At 48.1% G+C, this 17,218-nt stretch overlaps 1 protein-coding gene across 1 annotated transcript in view; it reads right to left on the bottom strand.

Annotated features, from left to right (window-relative positions):
• IGSF3 (immunoglobulin superfamily, member 3) overlaps positions 1-15,463 on the bottom strand; it is a gene marked incomplete at its 3' end in the record, with an annotated part of 44,641 nt that extends 29,178 nt beyond the window's left edge. The window contains exon 1 of the mRNA XM_010146221.1: positions 15,088-15,463. Within this exon, the coding sequence (XP_010144523.1) occupies positions 15,088-15,463 (376 nt within the window). The remainder of the gene's footprint in view (positions 1-15,087) is intronic.
• Between the last annotated feature and the right edge of the window lie 1,755 nt (positions 15,464-17,218).

The following is a 17,218-nucleotide window of genomic DNA, read 5'->3' as shown; positions in this document are numbered from 1 at the left end:
AAGAGTGTAGATTTAGGTGAGATAAAAGGAAGATTTTCTTCACTGAGTGGTGAGACACTGGAACAGGTTGCTCAGAGACGTGGTGGATGTCCTCTCCCTGGAAGTGTTCAAGATCAGGTTGGCTGGGGCTTTGAGCAATCTGGTCTAGTGGAAGGTGTCCCTGTCCATGGCAGGGGAGTTGGAAATAGATGATCTTTAAGGCCACTTCTAACCCAAACCTTTTTACGATTCTATGATGATTACTGGTGGGAGGAGAACACCAGCCAAGCTGGAGGGGTCACTGTACCTGCAGAAATGGAGCAGATGTATTCTGGCCAGCATTTGCTTGTTCAGGAGACCACCTGTTCAAAGCTGAGATGGGGCACTAGCCGGTGCAGCACAAGAGGCTGCTCCTCATTTGCAAGCAGGTGTAGCCAGTGTCTCTTCTGGGAGGAAGATCTTCCTGCAGACTGCTGGCAGGCTAACAACTACAAGAAACTTTTGCATGCTCCCTACTCAATGGGTAGCTATGTATCATGACAGGCTTGAAGTGACACATCCCTAATGCTTGTGTTGCTGCAGCAGGAACACAGTTCCCAGTCAAGCAGCCTCCAGCAATACCACCTTGGGCTGTGATCTTGTCAGGTTTCATAAGCTTCATCAGGCTCTGCTCTAGCTGGCATACGCTGGCAGACTGGCTGTCCTGCTGCTCCAGACAGCATCCCTCAATGCTCAACAGCAGCACTATATTCTGGCAGTCAACAGGAGGATCTGCATTTCAGTCTTGACAACTTCAACTGGCAGATAATAAGGAACAGGATGGGTGGCCCTTTGGGCATTGGCTTGGTGGATCACTAATAGGACTGGGACTGTGGTGGCTGGCTCAAATCCATTACACTTTTGCAGCAATGGAAAGCACCTTCTAGGCTTTCGGGGAGGTATCCAAGGAGTCGAGAGTTCTGAGGTGGCTCCTGGGGCACACGTGTCATCTAAACCATCTTATTAGTGAGAACTGTCTTCAGTTATCCGGCTTGACTTAGCCCTACCAGAGCATCCTGTGGCCTGAACATATCAAAGGAGATGACAAGTCCATCTTCCTATACTGATGGTCTGTGACAGGGCTGCCTGCAAAAACTCATCCCACTGCTGCCACAGGGCACCTCAGCACTCATGTAGCACCCTGTGCCAGCACCGTACTTATCTACAGCAACAGGCTCTGACTAAGCTTGACCCCATGGACATGATCAACAGCCACTGCACTGCTACCCAGCATGCCTGTGCTGTCCCTGTTCCTCCTCTCCTCTTCCCTTCATCCACATCAGACCCTTAGCAAGAGCCTCTCAAAACAGATGAGATCCGAAGAACCTGGTGTCTCTGAGGATGGGCATGCAGCAAGGGAGTTGAAACAATATGAAGAGTGCCAGGCACCAGCATCTCATTTCCCACTGCTTGCCAGCCCCTGTGACTCACAAAGTCACTTCAAAAGGAGCTCCTCAAAGTGCCATGGCTGCCTCTGACTTCCTAGTCACAAGGGGAGAGGAAGAAAGGGCAGTAGGCAGCAGCACAAAGGTTACTGCATCCCAATGGCCCTGATGGCAGACAGCACTGCCTGTTGCTGTTGCACACCTGTTGCCTGCTCTGTAGTCAAGAGCCTAAAACAGCATCTAGGGCACTCGAAGGATGCATGGCAAGGGTGGAGAAGACCCCTACAAGGTCCCTACAGGAGGCCAGCTGGAGAGGCTGGGACCCATGTATCCAGCAGCTTTGGGGCCTCTTCCCATTGCAGGAGAGAGCAAGGACACTCCTTCTACCCGAGCCTCAGTCCCTCACTGGTCACCCCAATGTTCAGTTCTCTTGCTCCAGCACCTCCAGGATGCCATCCTCCTACGCACCCTGCTGCTCTTCACAACACAAAAACTCCTGTCCAAGGTCTTCCACTCGCCACTTCCACTCTCCCTCCTCGTCTTCCCAATGCTGCTGTTCCTGCTTTCTTTCCTGTTCCCTTTTCAGCTCTCTTCCTTTTTTCCCCCCACCTCTGGCTTGTTTTTAACTCACCTCCAGTCTCCCTCAGCCCACTCACTCTCTGTCTTGCACACCTCCATTTGCTTCAGTTCACATTGCCCAGTCCAGTACTGGAATGACCACAACCTTTCCGTTCCCCAGCAAGGGCAGGAGTACCTGGATTCCTCCCAATCACACCACAGCCAAAGGGCTCCATCTTTGGCTCAGCTGACCCTACACCTCAGAACTCGGCTTGGAGGCAGAAGCCTCTTATGCAAAGATGCTCATCCCCCAGGGCCACCTGCACCAGCCACTGTGCACTCTGGACATGCTCACACACTCATATCTCTTCAGCTGCTGCACAGCCTGAGTGGGGCTTTTTGGATGACAGGCAGTGCTCCTAACTTTACTCGTTAGATAAACTCTGCAGTGCCACCACACAGGTGTGGCCTGAGCAGCATCCCTCAACAGTGACACATTGGCCCAGGATATCACTGCAGAAGGGAAGAGGCCGGAAGCATCCCTGTGGCCATAGTGTGTCTCTGCACTGTCCCAGAGTGGCTGCCCCTCTCAGGGCAGCCCTTCTGGCCAGCAAGCACAGCCAGAGAGCTCTTGTGAAGCACAGGCCTCTCCAAACAAACGGCTCATGCTTCTGGCAACCCAGCTTTCCCTTTCCTGTAGGTTAGCATTGCTGTGCCTGTGTTCCCACCTTCCAGCCACAGTGCCAGGTGGGCCATCCCTCACGCATGACCATCACCTGCAATTTTGCAAGGAGTCCTATCTGCAGACAGGTGGCATCAGTACACCTGAGAGAGCTCAAAAGGTGACAACAGACTGCCAGAGCACCTGCGGTCATCTGTGGCAAGCTGATGCAATTCTTCAGCGGACAAGGCTCGAGAAGGAGTCTCACATAAACTCTTTCATAAGTAACCTGCTGCTATGGAACATCTTCTCTTCATTTCCATGCAGCAGTACAATGCCATAAAAAGAACCAGTTTCTTTAATCACACCCTCAGTAAGCTTGGCGTTACAAGTTACAGTCATGAAATGCTTTTGGTAAGTAAGAGCTTTACAAAAATCTTGCTCTCCTGAATAGGCAGCTAAAAATTAAGAATTACAGGGTCTGAGAAAGTTAAGTGCTTAGAGCACATCGCATCTAAGACAGAGGCATCCCTGACCAGAAAACCCTGCCTGACATGACACACTTCCCCAAGGCAGGTGTCCCTAGCTACAGCATTTCTTTGCAGAGCCCTAAGCTATCATTTTAACTAGTACACAATAAGGAATAAAGCCCTAAAGGGCACAATATGTTGAAACACTCTGTCAGGGAACTGGAGCAGGACAGAGCAGGGACACTGAAGGGCATCCAGCCCATTAGTACCTACTCAGCAAACTACAATCCCTTAAGGCAGAGGCTTATTCAGATATTAAGTGGGGAGCAGAGAAGCCCCACCGCCTGCCTCCATAGAGCCAGAGGGTAAAATCACAAGCACCTTTGTTCAGGTTCCTTGTTAGCTCTGGCTTTGCTTTTCTTTGTAGGATCTCTAGAAATGCCTCTTGTTGATGGCAAGGGCAAGTGGGGCAGCTAATCCCATCCCATTAGCATCCTCTGAAATACGCCAACGACTATGGATGCTGTCTGGGTGCAGACAGCCAGAAGGCGGCTATCACTAAACCAGCACAACTTCCAGATGTGTGCACACACGTCCATGCCCAGAGCCATCCACCATCAATAAAACCTGATGGAGGGAGGGAGGAGATAAAGAAACAGCCTCCAAGTGGCTCAAAAGGAGACACTTCTCCTAGAGGCACAGTTCTCCCAATGCCAGGGAAAAACACCACTGCTCTTCTTTTCTAAAGGTGTCATGAAGACCTTAAATTGGGAGGAATGTCTTAGTGTAAACCCAACTGAGGTCCATCCCAAAAGGGCTGGGCAGGGTGCATGCGGTACCCCCAGCCCCCATGCTCCTGGAGGCTGCAACAGCACAGTCGCTGGGAGGATAGATACATGGTTGATAGAAGCTACACCCCCAAATGATGAGCCAACATTGCCTGCTGCATTCTCACATTCCTTGCAGCTCTCCTTCCCATTACATCTCCTATTTATAAACAGCTGTTTGGCCGTATTACTAATCAGTGCCATGTAGAATAATATTATGTTTCCCTCAACATTACTATTTTATCTTCTTTCCTCCCCTCCTCCAGCTGCCAGTTTCCTTCCACCATCCCTAGTCTGGAAAGCAGCAATACATTTCTTCATTTTATAGAGGCTCTACTTCTCTGATAACGTAAACAATTTACTTAGAACCTATGCAAAAAGAAAAAAAAATTAAATACTGTCAAACCCACTTAAAATAAATACTTGCCAAAGGAATATCAGCTGGAGACTGCTGACTTATAATAATCCGACTGCGCCCAGGGAAATCCTCTTAAACCTATATCAGATAAAGATTGTAAAACTGTTATCAGGCTAAACTGACAGGGCAGCCACAGAATCAAGATGAAAAATTTCTCCTCCCAGCTTCTACCTACCGAGGAGTAGTTCTGTCCCAGTACAGCTCAGGTTTCCTTCTCAGCACATGAAGCAAAACCATGCACCACCTGGGAGGAGCTGAAAGGAGGGGGAAAGACCAGTCTCGCCAGGGCTTTGGGCTACAGGACGACAGGGGATTGGAGCACCAAAGCAGTGTTCTCCCTTCCCCACCCCTCCCCAGCAGGCAGCAGAAGCAGAGCAGAGACCCTCTGAAGAAGAAACTCTGTCCCAGGATGCTCAATAGCAACATCTCTAAATTAGTAGATAAGGAACCCAAATCTTATATGCTTCTGAGCCCTCCCAGTGGTGGGATCGAATCAGTAGGCTTTCAACTTCTGTATTATCCTATCTGACAGGACAAAAAGGATCTGAGGTACATTTGGTAATGTTGCTAGGGGCTTTTGGGTTTGTTGCTGCTCTGCAGTTTGCCTGAGTGTTGGCCCCAGTTCGATTTTATTTTCTTTCTTTTGTAATTCTTCAATAAAAAAACATGCAACTACACCACAACAAGCATGCAGCTTTGTGGCACAGAAGCAGACTGGCTCAGAAACGGGCACTGTGCTTCCCCTCTGCTACACAGGGATTTGATTGTTCATCACCAGACCTACTTGCTCTTGAAGATGACCCAAGAAAAGCATCAGCATCGACAGAAGAAACAGCTGTCCCTGTCTCTCAGGGCAGCAGACTGACAGAACTGCAGAGCAACCAAGTCTAAGGGGCTGGAACTAAAGAACAAATACAGTGATTCTCCAGAGGAAACAAACTAAAAAAAAAAAGAGTGGGAGGAAGGAGTAAGCCTAGCAAAAACCTCCCCAAGGAGAGAGTAGGAAAAATAGGCAATGTGGAATGTGAAATTTTCCCTGGTAATCGAATAACGGGCTGCTCAATCGCAGGATTTCTCAGTGCTGCAGCTGGCTGAAGCCACGGGAACCGTATTCCACCTTCAGAGTTCACTGAGCAATTGCTAAGGCAGGGGACGGGTGCCATATGTTACCAGCTGCGCTCACAGTTATCGCTTTCCCCATTTAACGTTGAGAGACTGTTTGGAAGCAGAGAAGCAGAGAAACCTGCACAGTTAGTGCCTCTCCTCTGCCACCCGGTATTCCAGCAGAGCTGCCAGAAATGCCAGCAGGCTCTGCCAGCGAGTCCAGGAGCAGTTTCCCATGCCAGGGAGTCACCAGGCTGTGCTGGCTGCTCAGCCCCGCTGGTACCCATCACAAGCGGGCAGGCACAGGCGGAAGAGATGGGTTCCCCTCTGCCACCCTCCAGCAAGGTGGTCGATATGGCTGGCAGCAGCACTTGGAAAGCTGCCAAGTGCACAGGAGGTGGGAGGCAGGTACCAGGCTCTGTCCATCCCCCATTAAAGCCTATTGCCTCCACCACCTGCTCGCCTGACCCAGCCTGACTCCTTCTGGCTCTCCTCTTGTGTGCTTAATTTTTTTTTCATCCTCCAGAGCTTCTCTCAATTGTGCACACAGTGAAAAAATAATCATTGGGGGTGTGAGGGAATGTGTTGGGGGCTGCCCAGGGCTTGCTGGAAGAAATGTTAAATTCAGGATGGGAGGTAGCACTAGACTACCAGACTATTTCTAACACCAGAAGACCTTTTGCTTCCCATGACTAGCAAACAGAGCCTGACCTAAAAGAGCTACCTCACGTGCCGAGTTCACTTCTTTGGAAAGCATAAGGTTTGAACCCAGCATCCTAAGTAATCCACCTGTGGTAGAACTGGCCTTGAAATGCACCAGGATCTCTGGCTACAGACTTTTCTATGCTAGTCAAAAACCTTTCCATCCTCTACCTCCTCTCAGCACTTAACATCCAGACATTACGGCAATCTACACAAACAACCTATGCCACCAATTGCTCTTCTCAGAGGGACAGACTGGGAGGCATCCTATAAATAAACAGGACATTTAGGACTACCAAATATCTAATTTCACTGGAAACTGGTAAAGCATATGAGAAAAGAACCAGCAGGACAAGCAAAGCTGTGCATGGGCTGAGCAGAGTGTTGATTTTGCAGTAACTTCTTTCAGGGCAACAGATGACCTCAAGCCTTGCAGCCTCCAGTCCCACTGACACAGAAAAAGGCAGAAGGCCTGGGGAAAGAGAGAGTGCCACAGTTCCATCAACCTCAGAGACACCCAAGTGGAGACAGGCATGGCTGGTGCCACTGACAGGGCAGACTAGAGGACAAGACTCTGAGCCTTCAGAGAAGAGGCTTTTGCAGGAAAGACTGCTTTAGCTTTCAAAGATCATTTTAACTGACTGGTCTGGTTTTACTATTCAGGCTCAGTACTGCACAGAAACCTACCCAAGCAAAACACTGTAGCTCTTCATGGTCTAAAGACAAGTCAGCGTTTGGGCTTCTGTGCTTCTCCTCCTGACAGGTAAGAGACACAGAAAGTCTGGAAGCGTGAGGCCTCATTTTAAAGACCTGCCTAGATTTGTGAGCAGAGGGCTGTGCAATTGCCTGAGGCTGTATTCACTCACATTTTTAGAAATGCATTTTAGGATACATTTTTTCTTACAATGCATAGGTGTGAGCGTACAGACATGCACAAGAAAAGCACAGATATTCTTACTGTAAATATTCTCTAAACACTAGCTAAATTTAAATAAGTACCTCTACCTCAAAAGGGACAATGCAGGAAAAACATATGGAATACAGCGATGTGCCCCAAATGTGTCTAACACCAGGTTTTTGAGAAATGGGTAGGTGGACGGGGGAAAAAAAGAAAGAACCCATTCTACAGCTGAGAGCCCTCCCCACAAAGCATGTCACACCACCAAGTTGCCTGCGGTTTTGAGGACAGGACAGGAAGGTGAGATGAAAAAACCAACCAAACAAAAACCCTACAGCAAAGGGACAGAGTGGATACCATGGATTATCCCTTTTCTCAGGCAGAGTCTGTCTAAAATTTGTTCCATTTCTCCTGTGCAGATAAGAGGTGGAGAAGTGATGTCACACAATACAACAGTAAGAAAGTAAAACTTAGGCAAACAATTCCAACAGGAAAGAATAGGAGACAGCGTACTGTAACAAAACAGGAGTAATTGGAAGGGTTTAGCAGGAAAATATAATAATAGGGGATGAGATAAAGATAGACAAAATAATGAGCGAACCTTATCTAACAACGTAAGGACACGTACAGAGATTTCTGTTACAAGCTTTCAGTTATAACCTGAACGGCATCTACAAAGAAGTGATTTAGAGAGCGCAGGGAAGAACTAGACTATGAAATTCATCACCAGACTATATACGACTAAAGCCAAAATTAAAAAAAAAAAAGACTGGAAATCCAACAGGTCTTACTGCCATGTTTTTACCAGCAGGTGTTTTAAATCTGAAAGGGGCATGGAACCTCTGGACTGGCTTGACGCATGCCTGTGCCACTGCGGGCTGTAAGGAATCAGCCCCTTCTGCCAGCTCCAGAGCTGCTGGCCACAAGGCTCTCGCACACCTGCCCCCTCAGTCTGGCCGTGCCTATTGGCCTCACAGCTTCTGCAAGGACAAAATTGGGTGAGCTTAAGTAGCTACATTTTCAAGACAGCAGAAATTACTAAGCAGGGCTGGAGATGAATCCTATTTGGCTTCATTACCAGACAGAGATGAAATATAAACCTTTGTTTCTAACTCCTGCTATCTGAGGAGCTCAAAGCACTTCACAATTATTTAGCTTAGACTTTCTGAAAGGCTTGTATGCTATTATCCCTAATTTCACCAGCTGGAAAATGGTGAGAGAGATGGAGAGCGCCATACCCAGGGACAAGCAGTGAGTCGGCAGCATGACAGGACCCACTCCTGCAGCCTCCCACTGCTCCGTGGCATAAGAAACCAGGTACTCTGGTTTGCTGGTGCAATCCCCCAGGCTGTGCCCATAGGAACTGCCAGAGGTAGTTATGTTTATCCCTTCTCATTCCTCCCCCATTAACAGGAAAATACTGCCTTTCCATCCATAGCAGGAACAGAAAGAAAAAGCAGAGCAGCATAGGTCAAATTTTTTTTTAAAGGCTTCTACAAGAGATTCAGGCATGTAAAAGAGGACGGTAAAAACAAAATACTGTGTCTAGCTGCAAAGGTCCACCTAGGAGAAGGTATTTGATGTTTTTTTTAATTTTTTTTTTTTTAATGTCAGCTAAAGGGTAATTTGAAACTGAAGGACATTTTACTCCTCTGGGGAGCTAATTACTGCAAGAAGCACAGCGCAAACAGGCAAAGACGAATGTAACTCACAAAGCAGGAATTTCGACAACACCAATCCTAGAACTCACTTTGGGTAACTGACGGCTTGGCCAAATAAAGCATACACATGCTTCACAGAGGTAGCAAAGCCACCAAGATGGTCTCAGAGATTAGGACAGCTGAGCTTAGGACCTCCAAATTCTACCTTTGTACATTAGAGCAGAGCAATAGAGAGTAACTCCCGCAACCTCTCTAAAGAAATAAGAAACATACAAAAAAAAAAAAAAAACTTGCCAGAAAAAAGAACGTGGGGATTTAAAATAGGTCTTTACTGTTCTCACCTTGTTCAGATCACCAATGCTATGTCATTATTCAGCACCGAGATCACCATTTTACACCTTTCCTTAAACACCCTCTCTCCAAACTGCTGTCTAACAGTGGTTCCTGCTGCACGGCAGCAGTTGGTTCATAACAGGATCACAGGGCAATTCAGGGTGGAAGGAACCACAGGGGGTCTGCAGTGCAACTACAGGGTCAAGCAGAGTCAGCTTGAACAGGCTTCTCAGAGCCTGATCTTGAAACTCTTCAGAGATGGAGCCTGTGCAGCCTCCTGGGGAAGCCTGAACTCCTTGTTTCAATATTTCCCTGTTGTTGCTCACCTGCAAAAATCCTCGCCTCCCCAGGACACAAGCTGCTTGCTCATGTACATTGACAAACGCTTCCCTCTGCCTCTCAGAAGAAGCGGCAGCATAGAAAGAGGAGCCCCCAAAGACTTCTATCAAAACTGGTAGATCCTTGTCTGCGAGATTGCCATCTCTCTCTTCGACAACTCCCTCAAGCAAAGCCACCTTCAACCCAGTTGACGGCTGGAATAAACGCGGCCTCCGAGGTCCACATGCCCTACGTGAGCAGAAGTGCCTGCTCTTGCTCTGAGTCCCCCCAGGTTCCCAGGAGCAGACAGTGCTCTCCCAAACATAGCAAACCTGCAACACAACTTTCTCCCTCTGATCTGTGCACAGACAGATCATGTATGGCAGCACTTGACAAAGAAGAGGGGAAGCTGCTGGCAACAAGCAGCAGCAGCTGGTACAGGCAAATAAAAGTATTTTTTTTTCTTTTCTCTCTGGAGATTTTTGGGTTTAAATTCAACAAGAGAGACCTGCTTTCTTCTCTGAAACACTTGTCTGAGACACATGCAGCTCCTTCCCTTTCACTGCTAACTGCCTGGCCTGTACAAATCTTTCTTCTACCTCCCACACCACCAAAACCTCTCAAGACATACCCCACAGCTATCCTTCCCATCCCAGCCAATGGCCACAAAGTTACATGCCATAGTTCACAAGCACAGAGGACCCCTACAAGACACATTCCTAAAGGCAGGGTTAAAGTTCTGGTCTGCAGAGCACCGCAAGTGACTCCAGCAGCTTAGCATTTAGAGATGAGACACCGCCAAGCACAGCCACAGCCAGCACTAACTTCGGGCAGAGAGGCAGCTGGTTCTTCAACTACCAGTGCCCTTGCCCACCACCACTCCCAAGCCTGGCACAATGCTGAAACTTCACCACAATGGGTCTGCCAGCCAAAAAAACCACACCCGGCCCCTGAAAGCCATCACAGACAGGCAGGACCCAGGGCAATAGGGCAGAGATTGAGGCACCAGCCTACCTGGGCAAGGTGAGACCAGTGAGAAACAGCAGAGAGCAGAAGTGTGGCCGGGCTGAGAAAGCGGACAGGGGAGCCACTGAATAGCATCTAGCTAGTGCCAGTCCTCCCTGACCTCTTTTGCCTAAGCCTGTCAGGAAGCAGACAATGGTGACCGTCCCTGCAGACACTACCAGCTCCACAGCAGCTCCTGCCTGCTGCTAGACAGACATGTTCTAGTGCTGCTTGTTTCTCAAGCCTGTATCGAAATTCCTCTTTCCCACTCTATGCTACCATGAAGGTTGTGGTCTCTCCCCACCTTTCATTTTTTTTGCTTTAACTTGTTTAAGATTGATGCTGTACAGCTGCTTCCCCCAAAATAAAGACTACAAGAGGTGCCACCTCCTCAAGTGCTTTGAAACCTTTCCTCCTCCTCTCTCACTACCTGCTCAAGAAAAACCTCAAAGCTTGATTTCTTCCCTCAAATCACTTACTCCGAAAAAGAGCTCAACGATTTGGGGAGCACAGATAAAAACCCACTGAGATAAAAGTCTGAAGCTTCTGAAGAGGTAAGACCTGGGCCTCTTTGCTGTTATCTAAGTAAGGGTACAGGCACACAAACAACTCGATGCAGAGATATAGCGGAGTACAAATTTGCAGTGACTCACACACTCTGACGTAACTGCCATGTGCTTACTTCTACCCCACAGCAAAACACAAGTTTATTTACCCATCAACATGAGAAGCACAAACTGGCATCTCAGATTGCACAGCACCCCTGCAGCTTTGCCACCTAAATTACTGCACAGAAATGTCTTCTGCCCATATTTCAAGAGCTATTAAGACAAGTGATAATTCCAATAACAATCTGGAAAATACTGCTGTCCTGCCAGTGGCAATGCTATGTTACTGGGATGCTGCATTCCTTCATCTGCAAATTTTTTGCTGTCTTTAACTTCTTCAAAAAGTTAGAGGAACAGCCCACATACTTCTCACAGCCAGCAACAAGCAAGCCAAGACCCTCATACAATTACCAGTCAGGTGTGCATGGTTCTCTGATCCCCCATTGAATCATCTCAGTTTTGTAACTCTCCCCTTCAGTATGTCCAAGTATCTTCCCAATTCAATCAGAAATCCAAAATTTCCATCAGTTGCTCAGAAGTCCCTTGGGAAAGTTTCTAAAAGCAGCCAAGTCTTCAGCCACTACTGGGAGCGTTCATTTCACTCAACACTAGTTGCCTAGCCCAACTGACATCTAGGCTATTTAGTCAACTTAGAAGAATGCACTTCATTTAAATGAAGATGGGTTGCTCTCCAGATTTGTCCCTCTCTGTCCAGTTACGGCAGATACTGCCTCAACATCTACCTCGGGCAATGTGCCTGGTGTTACATGAGCAGAAGGCCACTCATGGGATCTTCTAAAAATGTTTTCCCCCCATCCCGAATGCAAGACCATGAACTAGCCTCAGCAATTTCATGTCAGCCTCAGGGAACTGAACTCTAAAGGTAAACAATGAAGTTGCAGACTTTGTATGTGGGCTAATCCTTTCTCATGAATCAATCACAAGGCCACAGTTCCGCAACAGGTTGAAGAGCTGCACCCATGGTGTTGTATTTGCCACCTCTCTCAGCGCCTGCAACTCAGTCTGAGATGTCCTAAATTATTCCTCCTAACACATCTCACAGCCCAGGTATAACTCCTTCCCAATGATGCAGCTCAGAAGGAGATTAAAAGAGGGGTAGCATGATGCAGAAAGACTTATTTTTGAAGCTATTGAAGGAAACTGAGGACAAAAAAGGTTAAGCTCTGATACATACTTTCCCATGGCAGAAGGCCCTTGAACCACATTACCGGTCTCATTCCTAGCTTCAGGGAAATAAGCACTTGCGTTGCATGTCTAAATTCAGATAAGAGTCCTACCAAGTGACGGGAGCACTTTTTACTCCAGGCCAGAGACATCAGTTCCTCACAGTGGTACTAGATCCTGGCCAAGGTCTTGATGAATGAAAAAGAACCTTGAAGGGAGACACCAAAGATGAGAGGGACATCCAACCATGCTTGCTATTTGTCGAGGTGGATAGAAGTGTACTTTCAAGCCCAGCTGGCACATCTTTGAAGCTGACAAGACTATTTTTTAGCAGCTGTATACATAGTCCTCAGTGCTGCTCAGATGGCAGGAGCAAAGATACACATACCCCAGCTGCTCTGCTGCAAGCTGCAATGCCCCAGTGCAGACAGAAGCCTCATGTGCTGCTGCACCAGAGTCACATCCAGGTTCCTCAAAACTCCCAGCTCCCCCATCACAGGGCTGTATCACCCATGTGAAAAGGGGAGAAACTGTTTCTTCAGCTCTTCCCTCAAACCACAGGACAAAACAACTCAAAGCTCCCAGAGCAGCAAGTCTAAAATCAACACTGCTCCAAACCCAACCATTTCACACATAAACAGAGAGAACACAGATGCTAACAAACCTGTCTCCCTCCAGCTTTGATGCTGCCAAAAAAGAGCCACTCAATCTAATGAGTAAATTAAAAATTCATAATGAATGTATGAAACAAAAAAAGTTTGGTGCCATTTCTGAGAAAATGAGAATGATAACTCTCATTTAGCTCTCGTGTACCTCTTCTTGCATACTGTGTGCAGCAGCAATGCCTGCCTTAAAACCTATGACCTGTAGCTGAGAGCTAAAATAACAGGGGAAAGAAAAAAGGTGTATGGTCTGCCTAGCTGTGTAGAGATTTCCCCAGCAGGGCTTCACGGTCTGATAGGGCTGAAGTCAGCACTGGTTCATGTGAATGGGAGCCAGAGAGAAGGCCCTTTGTACGGACTTGTCCTCTACAGGTCATCACAGAGTGTACTCTGGAAAACTCAGTTTGGTTAAACGACAGAAAACACTTATACAGATATGCATATTCAAAATGCAAGTGGCCCTAAGTCACTTCTGAAGCGAATTTTCAAAGATTAATTAAGCTAAACAAAATTAAGGCCCCAAGCATCCTTGAAGGGGCATAACGCACTTTACCTAATCCACTAAAAGTTACTTTAGACCAATTTTCTTGAGTATCCCCAACACATGTAAGCCCTGAAAGCCAATGTTCTCAAACTATTATTCATGGGTGTCTATGGAGTCCCAAATATTTTGTACCTTGTACCTGCGGCTAGGGTAGGACAGAGCAAAAGTACATCAGCCCAGCAAGCCCTGGGTTGTCCACCAAAGCAGCTGCTGAGCTATGGTTAAAACCAGGAGGGCACAGGCTCCCCAGCCCCCAGGGAGAGCGGTGGAGGAGCTCCCCACTGACCAGCCATCAGACAGGATGGCTATGCTCCTGTCCTGTGCCCCTGTCAGTAACTAACACAGGTACTCTCACTTCCTCTAGCAGCTCTCCTGTGGGGACCCCACCTCATGGGCTGGTTTCCACTAGGTGCAGCTCCCTGGCAGAGCAACCCAGGTGCAAACTCCGGTTGCAACCCCACCCTGTCCCCAGGCACTTTTTGGTGTTGGTTTTCAATGGGCTTCACTCCCTGAGGTGACTTTACAGAGGCAGTGCTGACTCAGTCTTGTTTAAACTACAAGTGGAACCACAAACCTGGACACCTGAAGCAAATGACAGAACTGCCAAAAGAAAAAAAAAAAGATATTCAGGCATCTATCTCCCAACTATTCATGGACATCAGATGGGAAAGCAGGCACCTAAATAAGCGCCTGCACCCAGGCCGTGGGTCTTTACCTGGGAGAGTGCCTGGGTTGGCACGTCTGAAGGGAAGGAGCCAAGGAGGACTATTGTGATTTATATCCACACCTCCTCTTCTCTCCTTTCACGACAGGTTTCCTGTGTCAACACAGCCTGAACCAGCAACACCCTGACTGGCTAGCATGTCTGGATAACGCTGGAGAGGTTTCCAAACTACTGCAGTCTCATGATCTTCTCCTAAGGAAAGCAAACCTGGTGGCTGTGGGGGTTATTTGCTAGAGGGGTATCTCTGCTGTGGAGGAACTCTTTCAGGAGTCCTTCAGCCAAAGAATATGACTGAAGCTATTTGACTGCTGTTAGCTGAGTTAGCTTTAAATCCAACTCCACTTGGAGATCAGAAAGCAAGACAAAGCTTGAAAAGGTCAAACCAGCTAGTCAGAGAGGTGCCATGGAAATAATCCAGATTTTAAAGAACCTGCTTTCTATTTTGCTAACACAGACAAAGGAAAAAAAAGACAAACAACAAACTAACTCCTCCACAGACAGCTCAACTTGATCAGTGTGCTTGTTTCAGGACACATTCGGCACTACCCTCTTAAGAACCTGAAGACCGTCTTTCCTGTTCTCTTTATGTGCTGCTTGTTATCACTCCTCTCTTCCTCACTCCACTATTTTGCCACCTTTGGCACACAACTCTCTCTTCTGCAGCTTGTGCCATCTGGAGCAGTCTCCCCACCTCTCTGCACGAAAAACAGTTCCACATCCCTCTTCCTTTCAGCCATGGCTTCCCATTTTTTTCTCTCCAGCTATGCTGCCTGGTGTCTCTTCTTTATAAGGGCCTTATTACTAGGGAAAGCTTTATATGTCCTACGTCTCTGTTCAGTGATTTCCTGCAATTCACACTACCATGCCACCCGTTCTCTGCTCCTATTCTCCCTCACTGGTGTTTTTTTTGACACCTGACACAGACTGCATTGTTCATGGGGGGTTCATGGGTTTGTGCCACACTCTGCCCTGTTGCCCCTGCCACACTTTCAACAGGATAGCTTACCCACGAGGTTCATCTTGGCGCTGTAACTCCCAAAGTACCTCTCGTCGGTGTTGGGCGTGTGGCACTCGTACTCCCCGGCATCTCGGTCCTGCAGCTCGGTGATGTGCAGCAGGACAGCATCTCCCTGCACCCGCTCCACGTAGATCCCCCGGCTGCGCACACGCTGGGTGTAGATGGCGTAGGGGAAGGAGGGGTCGACGGTGCTGACGATCTGCACCTCCCGCTCGGGGGCTGAGGGCAGGTAGATGGACCACTGGAAGTTCTGCTCCGCTGGGCCCTGGTAGCCGCTCACCTTGCACCACAGTGTGATGTGGGACCCTTCTGTGCGGTAGAGAGGTCCTTCCTGCACTGTCACTTGCCGCTGGGCCAAGGCCATGCCTGCAGGAGGAGAGGAGCCCAGCGTTACTTCTCGGCAGGCAGCCCCCATGCCTCCCCCAAATGCAATGTCCTAATCCTTCCGCGAGCGTGCTTGACAAGGCAAATCCCCACACCCCATTCCACTAGCTCACTGGACTTTGGCACAGCACTCCCCAGCCACGTTGCAGCTTTCTTGCCGACTCAAGTGAAGCGTTTTGTAAAATGTTGCATGAAAAAGACAACGTTGAGACAACATAAAACCTTTCATTGGTAGTGATAAGAATTGGGGCACAAACATAGCAACAACCCAGAAACTCAAACTGACAGGGCTTTGTTTTCAGTACTACTCTTACTGGTTTCCAACTCCATCACCCTGCAATCACAGGCACAAGTTGTTACCAGAGGGCACTAGGAGGTGGCATGTGTCCACTCTGCAACACCCCAGTGTCACTGGTGGGGCTCCCCAGTTCAGCGGTGGCTTTTTCTTCCAGCACAGCCCAATCAGGACTGTCTTTCATGAGGTAAGGCCCATGGGCAAGCCAGGTTACACTCCCTCTCTTTGGGTTTCCGGGCCACCCAGCTGCAGTGCTATAAGCACTTGTCCTTCATCAGCAAACTCACTGGAGGCTTCAGCTGGTATAAAATTCCATTCTATCCCCGCCAAACCCAGCACACCTACTCCAGTCTCTCCGTTACACTTGTAAAGGCATACGGGGAAATACCACATTTCCGGCACTGCCTTCCCAAGTCTATTTGAAAGGAGTATATTTAGTACATAACAAAACCAATTAAAGTTAATGGAGGGAGTGGGCATATTACACTAAGACTTATTGCCCCTGGCTGCTGGAAATCGAGACCCGGTACCACGCACTGTACACACACAAACTCTTGTAGCACGGAACAAAGACTATCTCTCAGCACAGTGACTGTGATCTGCTGTGTTTTTACACAGATTATGGATGGCTGGCCCTTGGGCTCATGGCACATTACCAGCACAACCCTCCAGGGGCCAGATAAATTACAGCAATCTATCTTGTTTGTTGCTACATCAAAGGCTTGAGGTCTGGAGACCACGGTGGGTGTTCATCGGTTATTGAGTTACCAGCAGCATGCACACATGGCAAGGCCAATCACCCTGGCTTCTGTGACTGCTTGCTTGCCATCATAAAACAGCAATAAGCTCATTTAAAGCAGGTCCTGCATAATCGTGTTTGCAAATTTCATCCTCAGTATGTGCGTGCACATTGGGGTTCCCCATCCTGCCACCTAATTTTCGACAACAATGTTCAAGTCCAGAGAAGAACTTCACGTTTCAAAAACTAGCAACTTGCAGGTGGAAGAGGTAGCCTAGCATCTGGGGATTACTCACTCAATCCCACCCTCTGGACATGGATGTCCAGATACAAAGTTCTTCTCCACAGCCAGCCTGGACCAGAGCCAGGAGAGATGGTTCTTACCAGCTTAAAACAAATTGTGAAAAATGGGTTCAGCACATCCATCAGGCCATGCAGCTGAACAGATGGAGTGCAATTCAAACTATTAACTTGGGCTCAGCTCGCTGCTGCTCCAAATTATGTTTCTTTTTACTCTTTATGAAATAATGTGATTTAAGGGGAGGACGGGGAAAGCTAGCATGTTCAAAACGAACAGAGAGAGGAACAACAGAGGCAAACACTCCCCCACTGTTTTTACTGCATGAATCTCTTCATCCTGGGGAAAGATACTGCTAGCAACAACTAACACATTTAAGGTGCAAACAGCCTCTTCTCTCACC

This window comes from Buceros rhinoceros, unplaced genomic scaffold (genome assembly GCF_000710305.1).
Source record: "Buceros rhinoceros silvestris isolate BGI_N320 unplaced genomic scaffold, ASM71030v1 scaffold17902, whole genome shotgun sequence".
Classification (NCBI taxonomy): Eukaryota; Metazoa; Chordata; class Aves; order Bucerotiformes; family Bucerotidae; genus Buceros; species Buceros rhinoceros.
This window is presented reverse-complemented; position numbering and strand designations above follow the sequence as displayed.